Source organism: Sinocyclocheilus grahami, unplaced genomic scaffold, assembly GCF_001515645.1.
Source record: "Sinocyclocheilus grahami isolate Dianchi unplaced genomic scaffold, SAMN03320097.WGS_v1.1 scaffold808.1, whole genome shotgun sequence".
NCBI lineage: Eukaryota > Metazoa > Chordata > Actinopteri > Cypriniformes > Cyprinidae > Sinocyclocheilus > Sinocyclocheilus grahami.
Window position 1 is genome coordinate 352067 of NW_015505987.1, and position 14795 is coordinate 366861.

Consider the following 14795-nt stretch of genomic DNA (forward strand, 5'->3'; position numbering starts at 1 on the left):
TGTATTTACCTTGGCATAATAACAGTTTAACAGTTCTGCACATGTTAATGACATACCGTGAGCCTCAAACACCATTGTTTCTTCCTTCTTATGTAAAATGCAAAAGAGCAAAAGACCACTGAAAAATAGGTGAATCAGAACATAACACCGACTGTGACGTTACAGTCGGTGTCACTAATATGTATGCCCCCAACATTTGCATATACCCGCCCATGTTCTATGCCAGCCGCCAGCCGAATCATCAGAAGTTCTGCAGGTATTGTGAAGAAACAAGCGAGGATAATAGCGAAAATGGCAGATCATGGAAACAAATGTTATGTTCAGGCTGTGCAGGGGATGTGAAGTGCAGGGATGGGTTGGTGTCTGTATTCATAAAGGGACGGAAAACAAATAACGCACGCTCTAATAAAATAACACGAGCCACTAAAGGGACATGTTAGCTGCTAGCTAGCGGTAGCCTGTTACATTACAGTATATAAGATTTCGCTTACCACATAAACAGAGTAAGGAGAGATGACTGAGGATGATGGCGAATGATTTACAGAATCTGAGCACCACTGACAAGTATTAATCTGATCTTGTAAAATGTGTGGTAAGTACTGCCGCTGTAGTTTACACAGAGCATGTGCGATCGCAAATCTCGAAAGTGAAAGTAAAACGCGATCGTGCATTCAATGGTGTTTCAATGCCCCGCATATTAATAGCGGCTCCCTGATGCCAGCGTTTTTTATACAGTATAATTACCCAACGATATAACTGCGAGAGACGGTATCGAAATATATATATTTCCCTGTGTTTGCTTCCTGCTGTGTGAGTTCCTGAAATGAGCCGCACTGTGAAACAGCCAATCAGAGCAGAGCTCAACATTATTATTCATGACCCTTCCAAATAAGGTAAAAACAGACCATTTCATTCTAGGGACAAATCCTAGGGTTGTAAATGGTCACGTAAAACCGTTTCTGGAGATGTTTTGCCCTTACCTAAGCCACATACCTTCTATGTAGATATCAGAGAACAATTTAAAATATTGTATCAATGCATTCTATGGCACCTTTAAATTTTATTAAACATATTTAATCATTTGTGGCTCATTTGGCCATCACTCATGTCTAGATGAGCACTGGCATAACCCTGTATCTTCCTGCTTTTCCCAGTCTAAAAGGACGTATGAACAGAGGTGTAAAGAGGCTGATGAAGCTGAACTGTCTACTGAAAAGCTCAACAGTACACCCACTGTCACCCCTAAACAATCTGAAAAGGTAAAATGTGGACCATTATGAGTGTAATTTGTGTGGTTGTCTTCAAATATTACAACATACACTACCGTTCAAAGTCAGTTTGGAGTCAGTTTTATATATACACTATGGGTCAAAAGTTTGGAATCAGTAAGACTTGTAATGTTTTTTAAAGACGTCTTTTATACTCATCAAGACTGCATTTATTTGATCAAAAATACAGAAAAAAACAGTAATCTTGCAAAATGTTATTACAATATAAAATAATGGTTTCTATTTTAATATCCTTTAAAATATAATTTATTTCTGTGATGCAAAGCTGAATTTCCATCAGCCATTATTCCAGTATAAAGTGTCACATGATCCTTGAGAAATCATTCTAATATGCTGATTTATTAACAATTGTGCTGCCAAATATTTTTTGGGAAACTGCGATACTTTTTTCAGGATTCTTTGATGAATGAAAAGTTAAAAAGAACAGCATTTATTCAAAATATAAACTTTTCTAACAATATAAATCTTTGCTATCACTTCTTAACAATTTAACACATCCTTGCTGAATAAAAGTTTTAACTGCTTTCAAAAAAAGAAAGAATAAAAATTTACTGACCCCAAACTTTTGAACTGTAGTGTATATTGTTTGAAAATATTTTTATTTTAAATAAATGCTTTTTAAAATTTGCTCTTCTGATCTTTCTATTCAAAGAATATTGAAAAACAGTATCAAGGTTTCCACAAAAATAATAAGCAGCACATTTGATTTTAACATTTATAATAACGAGAAATGTTTCTTGATCAGCAAATCAGCATATAAGAAAGATTTCTGAAGGATCATGAAGAGTAATGACTGCTGAAAATGTAGCTTTGCATGACCGGAATAAACTGTATTTTAAAATATATGAAAAAGTAAGCCACTGGTTTGTAGAGACGGGTCAAAGTGACAATTTTCACCTGAGATTCAGAGCCAAATTATGGGGAGTAGAAATGATGTTAAGTATCAGCTCTGAAATTTTGAACCATATAGGGCCTCTGTTATTATTTGGCTCCAAGCTGAAAATTGTCCTCTACAAAATACTGGATTACTCAGTAAATATTCATCCATGACATTTCATATTTTGGCTTTCATCAATATTTAGATTTGTCTTTCTTCAGAAAAAAATATTTTCAAAGTTAAAAAATTGAGTGAGGGAAGTTTCTGAAATTTGGTTGATTTGACATGGAATGACCCACCGAACACTTTTTGAGATCACAGATGTATTTCAATCTATTTTGTGCTCTATGCCATAACAGACACAAAACAAAGCAAAACAGTGCAGGGACGCAGCAACAGATGCAGGTGAGAATACAAATACGCTTTGTTTTCACACATAGCATTGTCTGGTTGCAATGCAAAAATTTGCAATCAGTACATCCAAACCAAAAAAAAAAAAAATCAGTGATGCTGGTAATGATTAAGATGCACAATTCAAATAATTCCAAACAAGATTCTAAATGCTACGAGGCTGATGTTTGTTCTCGATTCACAGAGAAACAGTACATGTCAAACATAGAGCAGCTGGATAAGATTCGTCAGGAATGGGAGATCACGCATGAGTGCACATGCGAGGTATAAAAACACACTCGCCTGTCTGTTAGCTGGCCTTCAGAAATAGCTCTTATCTCTCTGCTGAAGCTGTGAACCACATAGAACACACTAAAAACGAACTTCCCTTTTCTCTGTTTTACCCACTATGTACCACAAACCACATAAACTGAACCCTGCAAAAGAAACGTTTTTTGGTTTATTTAAACAATTACATCCATAAGATCAATTCTGATCATCCTATGTGTCACTAACAGTTTGACAAAGACTTGACTAAATCACCGTTCACTCTATTTAATACCTTGTATGGTGAGTTGGCACAGCCTGTGTCATTCTGCTGAGTTCCTTCTGTGTCTGTCCACTGTTAATAATAATAAGTTGATTAATTCATGGGTCTTCGCATTACGACCACGTAGATGTATTTACGTCATGATGTTGAGCTGAATTCTGTGAATTTCTCCAGGTTTTCCAGCAGCAGGAAGATGATCGCATTAACATTTTGAGAAATGCTATTTGGGTCCACTGTAATCACTTTTCCATGCAGTCTGTCAAAGATGATGAGGTCAGTATTACTTAATGAAGCTTTTTATAGATCACACTGATAATAGTTACAGCGGATAACTTTATATACAGTGGAAATATGGAAAATCAGCATTTTTTTTAAGGCAGAACCATTGTTTTTCATGCACTGGTCAGTTTTGAGATTTTGCTGTCGCTTCTTAACATGTCTTCTTTCAGACTAATGGAAAAAAACATCCAAAATACACATTTAAGAGTTTATTTTATGACATGTTATCTATAGATTTATGACATGTCTGTAGATTTCAATCTACAAAATATATTTATAAAGGCTGTTTGCTGAAAATTTGTTTTTTTTCATGCCACTCTAATGCCAGAAATGAATGGCACCAAACTTTCCTGTTTTATATATTTTAGTGTGTGTGTGTATGTATGTATATAAATATATCTATATATATCAGGGTTATCTTAACAAAAACTAAAACTGAATTTAAGGTTCAAAAATAACAAAGGAAACCTGAAATAAAAATGTATGAAAAACTAGACATACAGTATATGTATATACTGTATAACAAACAACAAAGTGACTATATCTTCAACTAAATATGGAAAACGGAAAATATAAAATAAAAACTCAAACTACAAATTAACCATAATAGTATACTATAGTATAATATTTAACTATATTAGTATCTCAGTGATACTAAAATGACACTGATCTATATTGTGAAGGTTTTTACAAAGTTTGTTCATATTATAATTGTCCTGGTTTCTAAAAAAATGTGTCATAAAAAGTTCAAAAATATTCAAAATTATTTAACGCAAATACAGTATGTCAACAAGAATTTTTAACCTGTTCTAGAAATGTATGCAAATGAGTGCAGTGCACATTATAATAATGCCTCATTGGCATATTTAAACAACATTTTTAGAGAAGTTGTAATACAAATGAATTGTCTTAATGTACTGTGATTAATCAGCTGGGGAAGTATGATGATATATGATTTTTTAAACTCTATTCACCTGTGGCATCTCGACTTAAAATGACATAAAATGAGTGGGATGTATTAGATTACTTTTTTCAAGTAACTAGTAAAGTAACGCTTTTTTAATTTACAAGAAAATATCTGAGTTACTTTTTCAAAAAAGTAATGCCAGTTACTTTGTTTTCCCATTTATTGACTGACAAGTCTCCTGTCCCCATATTGGGAGAAATCGGAAGTGCAGAGGAATTGTGTGTGCTGTGTGAACATGATGTTACTGTAGTTCTAGACTAAATGTGAATGTGCATTAATTCATCCCACTCACAAAAAAACAGATTTAGTATTAATCAAAATGAATTAAAACAGTGAACTGCAAACTCAGAATATGACGCAAACCGGCAATATTTAAATATGTTAAATAATACAAATGTATCTAATCCCATTCTATTAACCAATGTCTTTGCTGCTGACCTTTGATGATCCAGTTCAACCATACTAATAGGCAAAAATTACTTTAGATAAACTAACAATTGTGCTTTGTTTTTTTTATTGCTGAAGAGTGTTTCTTCTCCTGCATTCTACTGTACAGACGTGAATTTACACTGAAAATTATAAACGCAACACTTTTGTTTTTGCCCCCATTTTTCATGAGCTGAACTCAAAGATCAAAATTGTTTCTATGTGCACAAAAGGCAACACATCTCCTTCGCATAGAGTTGATCAGGTTGTTGATTGTGGCCTGTGGAATGTTGGTCCACTCCTCTTCAATGGCTGTGCGAAGTTGCTGGATATTGGCAGGAACTGGAACACGGTTGTCGTATACACCGATCCAGAGCATCCCAAACCCCAAACTTATTCATTACACTTTTTGGTGTGAAAGGGCTTTTATATTTGCTATAAATAGAACTTCTTATATTTAAAAAATCAAGCCCTGCTTATATTTAAAAAGTAACGCAAAAGTAACACAAAAGTAATATAACGCATTACTTTCCATAAAAAGTAACGTAATTAGTTACTTTTTTTAGGGAGTAACGCAATATTGTAATGCATTACTTTTAAAAGTAACTTTCCCCAACACTATTATGTTAATTATATGAATGTAAGCAAACTTGTGTCATTGCTCCTCGAAACTTTAATGTTTTGTGGAAAACTATCAGGTTTTACACAAATGTTGTCTTTAAAGCAATTACATTTTGGTATTAAATGATAAAAATGCAAAATAGAAGCATTTTCACTTGTGGTCTCTAACTGTGAAATAAAGCACTGGCCATTTGATCAAATTACTGATGATTTTTATGCAGTGTTTTGAGGAGGTGAGGAAAGTGCTAGAAATGTGTGACATCACGGAAGACATCAACAGTTTCATCAATATGAAAAGCACTGGCACCACACCAGCAGGTCAGTGCTTTTCTATATTGTTTCCATTAGGTTTTTATATTAAACTTTAATTTGTCAAAAATTACAAATTGCCATCATGATGTGGAGTAGTTCAATAACCATATCATGTGATGATGATGTAGTTCGAGAAACGTGCTGCTGTGTCTTTGCTTAAACTTTCTGTCTGTGTCCGCAGCGCCCATTGTGTTTGAAAACTATTATGAAAGAGAACCAACAACGGACAGCAATGGCATCACACGCTTTGGAGGAGGCGTGATGAAGAGGTGTGTTTTCCACTGCCGGGTCTGTATGTTAATGTATGAGACTGTTAAATATTTGTCTTGCTGACAAAACAGAAAACAATGGAAAATGCCATTGCCATACTGCTATTCAGCAGTAGCTGTTTTTAACATGCTTTCTATCAGAGATACTGGTTCATCAGTCTTAAAGCTGCTAGCAGATGTATCACACAAATAGACATGCAGGCTGAGCTGTGATACGCTGGTCTGTTTTTAGAGTATTAAGTCCATTGAGTTAAAACAATAGTGAGAAAAGGAATTGTTTAATGGGTTAGTGGTTATCAGTGAATACATTATCTGAATCTGTCCTTTATCTAGAAAATATTTCTTATTCAGATAACTTGTGACCTCACATTAAATGTCTAAAATTTCTTTTAATGCAGTTTTTTCCCTACATATTTTATACAGTAATTTATTTTCTTTTTGAAAGGTTTTCGAATCTCTTGCAAGGCAACTGTGCCGTTGGCTCCAGGACTAATAATAACGAATGTGTTCAGCCATCAGCACCTCCATCAGGTACCTATTACAATAATGACAATTTTCGGCCACATCTCTCTCATTTTCTTTCTTTCTTGGACATTAATTGCACATTACAATTTTTAATTCTAGCCATCTTATAGTTAGGCACCATTTTTTTAACTGTACAATGTAGATGTTATATGTGCCACCACCATAGGGCACTTCAGCCCACTCTTTAATTTCACTAAATGGTTTTGTGTAGTGTTTTTTTAAATACTTTTTTTATTTTCCTAGTGTAACCACTTTAAAAAGAACTAGTGTTATTTTTAATTATTTATATACTATTATAGTATTTATTATTATTTTGAATTACTTTTTATTTGTGTATTTACAGTTTTCTGTCATTATCATTTATTAATCTTAGCTAATGTTAATTTCAACATTTACTAATGCATTATTAAAATCAAAAGTTGTGCTTGTTAACATTAATCAATGCACTGTGAACTAACATGAACTAACAGTGAACAACTCATTTCATTAATTAACATGAACAAAGATGAATAAATACTGTAATACATTTATTGTTCATTGTTTGCTCATGTTAGTTAATACACTAACATTAACTAATGGAACCTTATTGTAAGCTAAATTTAATGGCTGCTAAAATTATTGTTGTTTTTTTTATATTTGGTAACACTTTACAATAAGCTCCCTTTAGATAATTAATATCTTACAGTATTTATTCATCTTAATAAAAATACAACTGTTTATTGTTACTTCATGTCTGCTCAGGACAAGTATTAACTTTTGTTTTAAAATAATGAATTAGTAAATCTTAACATTTATTATTATGATTAATAAAAAAAAAATTTTTTTGTAAAGTGTTACCAAATATTTCTATTTACTATATATATATATATATATATATATTTTTTTTTTTTCAGTTTTAGTCAATGTCAATGTTTATTTATAAAGCACTTTTTTTTTAAAACAGCAAGTGTTTATCAAAGTGCTGTACACACACACAAAAAAAAAATATATCAATGATACAAACAGTCAACATTACATTAAAAGACAACAAAGACAATAAAAGAAAGCAGCTCTCACATAGCGATAAATACCAAACTATAAAAATAGGTTTTTAGGCTAGATTTAAAAACAGGAAGTGTTTGAGCCTGTCTTTTGAGCCTAGTCATTATAGTACATTAAACTAATTTTATTTCAATTAATATATATATGTATGTATATCATTGGTCTATTTTCTTTTTTTCAGCTGACATTGCAGATGGAGTGTATGCCTCCATTCCTGGATTTCCACAAGCGACTTCAGACAGTGCTGGCTCTCAAAGCAGCACATACCAGGCTCAGTATGAATATGTGGCTCAGGTACAATAGTCTGATTAAATGGGGAAAAAATTGGAAATGATTCAAATGACTTTACAGGAGAATACTAAGAATATGCATTCACTATGGACTATAACTTTAAAGATGCACATACAGAATATTTTAAAGGCCAAATTTAGTCATCCCTTTAGAGCTCTATCGCTATATTTTCAAAAAAATTTGCCACCGAAGTGTAAGCCAGTATTAACATTTCCATTTTATTCAAAAATGCCCATTTGGTTTTGACCGTGGCTGTTAACTAAGCGCAGAAAAATGTTTTTTTTGGACATTTTTGGATGTTGCGGAAATGTTTAATGCAGTGTGATGAGAGACTGTTGTGCGTGCAGGGCGCTGATGAGCTCTCCATCTCTGTGGGGGAAGTGCTGCTCGTGGTGGAACAGGGAGGAGACGGCTGGTGGACGGTGGAGAGGGACGGCCAGACTGGGCTGGTGCCAGGCTCCTACTTGGCCAAGATATGAATCAAGAGTCTAGCACAAACTGCAAAGTCTCTCCATGTCCTTAAACGCTCTCTAATAACAGAGTTATTAAGGGCACTCCCTATAAAAGTGTCTCAGAGGAGGATTTCTGTTTGCTAAATGCATTTAAGCAGTAGCACATCCATACTGAAAATCTGTATGGAACGTAGTAAATGAATCAAAACGGGTTAGGGCTGCACGATAAATTGAAATGGAATCGAGATCGCGATTCGACAGAAGCTGCGATTGTCATGCGTATCTTTCAGTGAAGCACGGTTCTGTGATCAGCAGTAAATCTCCAGCCGAAGGCCAGAGCACGCTCTCGCGCTGAAACTCCAAATATGCCTCGCAGAAGAAACTCAGAAAATTCCTAGCGCTGCAGCTGAAAAAACAGAAGATTCAACTGCTTTCATTGATTCAACGTGACTAATAAACACACGACTACGGCAATCTACGGTTTATCGGAGTTCTTATTATTATAATTTTCATTCAAATAAAGTATATTTATAATGCAATGCCTTTATCACCGCTTAAATACTATGAAATATGTTGCGTGCCTTATTCTGTGTAAGAAGCCACATCTCACAGAAGGATTTGTTTCAAACACTCGAGTTTGGAGTAAAAATATGTTATTAAATGTGGTATTTTCACATGCTTTCAGATGGAGCAGCATTTACTTCACAGAGCCGTATTTCACTGAGAAGCTATGCAAACAGCTGTCATTATCGCGAACGATTTCAGAATCGCACAATAAAATCGTCTAAAGATTTATATTTATTATAAAAATTATTTATTGTGAATGAAAAACATAAGAATGTACAACAGACAATGAGTAGCCACTACGGACGATGACAATGCAAGTCTAAACAAATTTTAGTGTACATAGATATTTAAACAGAGTTCAAAATTTCATCTCTATTTACTTTTTGGAATCAGTGTGATTTTTAAAAAAATATGATATAATCTATAATAGAGCTCTAGGTTCAGCATTTTGCATTTATCACTTGTACCGCATAAAATAAAAGCTGTGTAATGATCATTGCATCATGTTGCCGTTGACTGAATGTAAGTTGGATAATGGTTTGAACAATGTGGCTGTACTACTTTTTGATTTTTCAAGAGCACCGAAATGCGATTGGTTAAGAGAAACTAACCTGGGACAAACATTTTAAAGTTTAAACACAATGGCCTCTTATCCTCACGTTTCACGTTTCCAAAAGGACCAATCAATAAACTTTTTCAAGCATTTCTCAGTCACGGTATTGGACTTATTCTGTCATATTTGAAATGTGAAGGAAATCCTAGGCTATTTCTGCACATAAATGTTTAGAAAACACTGTCAATTACGGTCTGCAACATATGAAGAAATTCAGAAGCTTACTATGCAATAGTTTGAAACCTGTATGATTTTGTAAAAGATTTTTTCAAGTTTTATTTGATCAAAATGACAGTAAAAACTAATATTGTGAAATATTACAATTCAAAATAACAAACTATTCTAATAGTCTTAAAATATTAGAATAGTTTTTTCATTCTAATACATTTTAAATTGCATTTTAGTCCCGTGATGGCAAAGCTGACTCTTCAGCAGCCATTAGTACAGTCTTCTATGGACCCTTTCCCCCCCCTTTTTTTTTCTTCTTGAAATTCTGATATTTTTCCTCAGAATATAAACTCTGCTTTTTTCCCCCTTGCAATTAAGAGTTTACCTCTCTAAAAAAAAAGGTTTTTCCTCTTAATTTTTAGTTTTTTTTCTCTCGCATTTCAGTTTTTTGTTTCCATCACACAAAAATAAAAATGTTTATTAATGTTTATATTAATCATAGTACTTTCTTTACAAGCTTTTTTTTCAGTACGTAAATCAGTCAGTAAACCAACACCATGCTAATTCTTTATCAGGTATCTGGTTAAAAGGTTTCACACGCTTGTTTACATCAGAGTGCGCAGGCGTCTTTCACAGAGCATACAGCAGTGTTGTGCATTTTGACCAGTTTATGGGAAAAGTTTTTTTTAAATGCATTCAAAATTCTGAATAATTTGTAATGTACAATTATTCACGGTATTTAGAAGTGCCCACGATAACAATATCGTGCATATTCATTACCGTGATATATCGCATTACCGAATACCGGCACAAGTCTCTAGGCGCGTTTCCATTACAGATTTGCACAAAACTTTAGCGATATTTTCTGAATGTCGATAAAAAAGTATTGCGAAATGACGGCTTTCCATTAACCAATGTTATGCGGCTAAAACGTAACCTTTTGCCTCTCGCGATAAGTCATGGCAACAGATTTTGGTGGGATTTTCACGGATTTTGGCTATATTTATTCAAAGGAGGCTAATGCGTGTATCTTTACAGAAGCAACACAGAGAGCCGCTTCAGAAACGTGCGTGGCGCGGCTGGAATAAACCACAGACTGTATAAAAACATGAACACAAGCATTGAGTGGCCGTATCAGGAATGATGTGTGTCTAATAAAATGTAATTCTACATCGTAATTCTACATTACTTAATATTACATTACTTAATTCTACATTACTTAAAACTTAATATTAACTTTTAATTATAAAATCAATATCATATTTGCAATTGTGCTGATATATATATATAAAAAAAATTTTAAACCACTCCTGCTTGTGTAATACTGTTTAACTATATAATAATAGAACTCACAATGGGACACTTTGTCAATATTTTGAATTTTGAGGGGCAATTTTATAAATTTTGGCCCTCATTAATTTCTGTCCCTGACATCCACCTTTCACTAAATCCATTCTTCATATAGGAGGAGACAGCATTGCTATACAACAGCACAGCACAATACGAGGCAGGTATTACATTGCCTTGTTCACCTTTGCACACAACTGAAAGGGCTCACAAAGTGTGAAGAGCTTTCATATAAAAACAAAAGAGATGCAGGCACTCCTATTTCTACAAATATTGACTTCATTTCAATGCAGGACTCACCTTTGCTCTGTAAATATAGCCAAGAACCACCACAACCACCTCAGTCACAAAAACCAGCATAAGAATGATGACAAACTGTACAAGAGAGATGCAAGAAAATTGGGTTTCAGCAGAGCAAGATATATAAACAATCATAAACTATCCATTGCCATTTATTTATCGCCTTAACTTGTTTATTATCAATGTTGAAAACAGTTGTGCTGCATAATATTCTTGTGGAATCTATCTTTTGTAACATTATTAATGTCTTTACTGTCACTTTTGATTCATTTTAATGCATCCTTGCTGAATAAAAGTATTAATTTAAGGGAAACACTATAAGGCAGTGCTGGAAACTTAACAGTTCACTAACCGTGGCAAGACCGCAGCGGCTCTCTCGAATAGTGGCGCAGCATCCAATGAGTCCAATAATGAACAGCAGCGCTCCGACTGCGATAATGACAACGGCTGGGATCAGGGTGTACACATCCTCAAAGAAATGGTCATAGTCATCATACGTGATGAACACGTAGGCTCCAACATAGCACAGAATGCCAGCAGCGGCCTAAAAGGAGATAATAAAGAGGGTTAGTTACATGAAAGTGGATAAGATGTGAATTCATACCAAGAGTTATGTCGGTCTCATCATCAGTTAGATGTGCCTGTAAATCGGTTATTAGATTGATTTAATGCCATCATCTTCAAAAGAAAGACAATCAAATGAGCAATTTACGATAAAGGCAACCGAGGATAAGAATTTGGAACCAAACACAACTTCATGTCACTTTGACTTTCAAACGGTAAGTATGATATGGAATGGTGACCAACAAGAAAACTATCAGCTAAAATTAAAGGTCAACACAGAAATGTGCATAATTATAATCCTATAACAAGGCAGGATAAATAAATAAATGCACAAATGGACCTCCAGGCATTTGCAGGGACCTGCAGGAAAAAGCTTGTATGATAGGGGTTTCCCCATTTACAATTGCACCATGAAGCCCCCTATGAATACCACAGCTCTCAGGCTCTCGTGATATAAACACAGATTTAATCAAGCAGCCTGATCCCTAAAAAAAGAACAGGATAGTGTCATACTACTACCTCTATCTGACAGGTGGAGACTTTAAAACTTCATTCAGTCCCAGATTAAAGAGATTAATCAAACAAACAAAGACAAGGGAATCCAGCTGATAGGTGGAGTAGTGTTTCTACAGATCCGACAACTCAGTTTAGGTCGTGAAACTTTGCCTTCATTGCCCCAGTTCAGTCGAACCCAATGAGCACAATATCACAAACTAGGCCTACCTGTTTTTTTATTTTATTTTTATAAATCACTCTGAAATCCCAAATACGACGACTTGGAATTTCTAGCAACATTTTCAACAAAGGATGCACACAATGAGAGTAGACAAATTTTTTATATTATACTGTTAATATATATATATATATATATATATATATATATATATATATATATATATAAAACACACAAACACACTTTTACAACTACTATTATAAACTCGAAATGTACTGTATTAAAACATCACAAGAAAGTTAAAAGGAAATCAAAGTCGATTTTTCATTTGATCCTGCGAAATAATTGTGATTTTTTTTTAAAAGTCCTCCTTTGTTGTGTGATTATGGAATCCTTTGAGGAAAGTGCTATTAGTCTTTAATGGCCTTATCCTTCAGATATTCATCCAAATGATGACAGTTTCCAAAAAGAATTGCCGGAGGAGGAATAGGTTGAACATGTCAAACAATACAACTAACCTGCTCTGGGGCTAAAGGAAACAATGAAGCTGATTTGCCAATTCCCGCACATTAAAGTATACAATACATAAATAACACTAATCTTATACTGTCAGTGTTTTTTAAGCATTAACGTGATCAGTGTAGAATTTTAAGACCGGGAGGAATATGTAAACAAACAATGCAAAACACAGCAACGAGCAGTTTTTTTTAAATAATGCAATATAAACACAAACGGCACATCAAATATAGCAAAACATGCATGTATTTAACAGGTTTTATAAACGTATTCGTGACATAAAGGAGTGTGTGTAATAATGCAGCTGCTCGACACCTGACTGTGTCCATCTAACAACACTGACGCACTCCCAAATTCAGCACTAAACATCTCCAACTTACCCAGAATATCAGGTTCAGGAACACCAAAACCGTTTTAGACGACGTAATCCCACACTGACCCATCATGAAAATATGGACTAAAGCCGTTTAAATAGCAAATTGAACAGACTGGCTGCGGATTACAAAATGGCTGTCCGTCTCCCGGCTGCCATACCACTGCTGTGCTCGAGTCTGATCCGGGAACAGCGCCACACAGCGGCCAGCTAACGCAGTGTCACGGAACAGCGAAAAGTCGAGAAGTCCAAAACAAAGTATTGAGATGAAATTTTGTTATTGACCAAATACTTATTTTCCACCATAATTTGCAAATAAATTCTTTAAAAGTCCTACAATGTGATTTTCTGGATTTTTTTTCTAATTTTGTCTCTCATAGTTGAGGTATACCTATGATGAAAATTACAGGCCTCTCTCATCTTTTTAAGTGGGAGAACTTGCACAATTGGTGGCTGACTAAATACTTTTTTTCCCCACTGTATTTCGATTATGACAGAGAAATTATGTTTATGTAGGAAATAACGGAAACACGGACCTTTTATGACGTTATATTATTAACAGACTTTTATTAGTAGCGCTGGCTTTAGCAAAGCATTAATAAGCATGACAAGTTTTGCACCGGCACGCGCCACTTACATTTTCTTCATAAAATACGGACTATTCTTTATTTTGTATCTTTTGTAACTACAAAGAACGACACCTTTTCTTACTATTCAAAACATCGACTTATTAAATATAGAAAGTAGACGTTCACATGCAAGATAGTTACACTTTTAGGGCTTTAAGTAGGCCTAATCTCTTGACTGACACAGGTCTGCTGTTATATCATTGAATTGCATAATCACAATCAATCAGATCAATGGTAAGCCTTACATGCATTGCATACACCCAACACATGGCTGAAGCTTATTAAAGAGTGCAGGCAGGTTTTCAAAGTAAACTATTCCATGAAATAAACAACAAATGTTTAAATATTACAGTTTTGTCTTGAAAAACAACACAGAGCCCTGATAGCACACGTACATCACAGAGATGTCTATTTGATGTCTGCGTTCACATCTGCAAGACGAGTGTTTGCTCATCTGCAATACGCCTATAGGACGCTTCCTATCGGATGTCGAATAGACGTCTAGAAGATGTCTTTAAGATGTTTATGATTTAAACTGACATCTTAAAGACGTCTATCAGAAGTTTGTACACAGATGCTTTCCAGATGAAGCGATCTTTAATAGACATCTTGCAGACGTAGCCTATGTGTGCTATCTGGGAGAATATTAACAACACAGAGATAAATCAGGATTTGAAATGAGAGGCAACTGTAGTGCGATCTATTTTGAGTTCACACGCACATGCAAATCTGCGTTCTTTATAAAAATGTAAAAAA

At 34.4% G+C, this 14795-nt stretch overlaps 2 protein-coding genes across 4 annotated transcripts in view; one reads left to right on the forward strand and one right to left on the reverse strand.

The window, feature by feature from the left end:
* The window catches only part of LOC107562121 (proline-serine-threonine phosphatase-interacting protein 1-like), a 14907-nt gene extending 6361 nt beyond the window's left edge, over positions 1–8546 (forward strand). For 2 of the 3 annotated variants that reach the window (XM_016246688.1, XM_016246690.1), the window contains 9 exons: positions 1155–1259; positions 2526–2571; positions 2762–2841; positions 3281–3379; positions 5621–5717; positions 5893–5980; positions 6426–6511; positions 7728–7840; positions 8185–8546. In XM_016246688.1, coding sequence (XP_016102174.1) covers positions 1155–1259; positions 2526–2571; positions 2762–2841; positions 3281–3379; positions 5621–5717; positions 5893–5980; positions 6426–6511; positions 7728–7840; positions 8185–8316 — 846 coding nt within the window. In that variant the 3' untranslated portion in view covers positions 8317–8546. The remainder of the gene's footprint in view (positions 1–1154; positions 1260–2525; positions 2572–2761; positions 2842–3280; positions 3380–5620; positions 5718–5892; positions 5981–6425; positions 6512–7727; positions 7841–8184) is intronic. The other variant, XM_016246689.1, reaches the window with a different exon arrangement.
* Positions 8547–11151: 2605 nt separating this feature from the next.
* On the reverse strand, positions 11152–13600 carry LOC107562117 (tetraspanin-3-like). Its single transcript, XM_016246684.1, has 4 exons — positions 13418–13600; positions 11637–11828; positions 11285–11359; positions 11152–11208 (listed from the first exon to the last, which is right to left on the reverse strand). Exons 1-4 carry the CDS (start codon positions 13481–13483, stop codon positions 11152–11154), a joined length of 390 nt encoding a protein of 129 aa, XP_016102170.1. The 5' UTR covers positions 13484–13600.
* Between the last annotated feature and the right edge of the window lie 1195 nt (positions 13601–14795).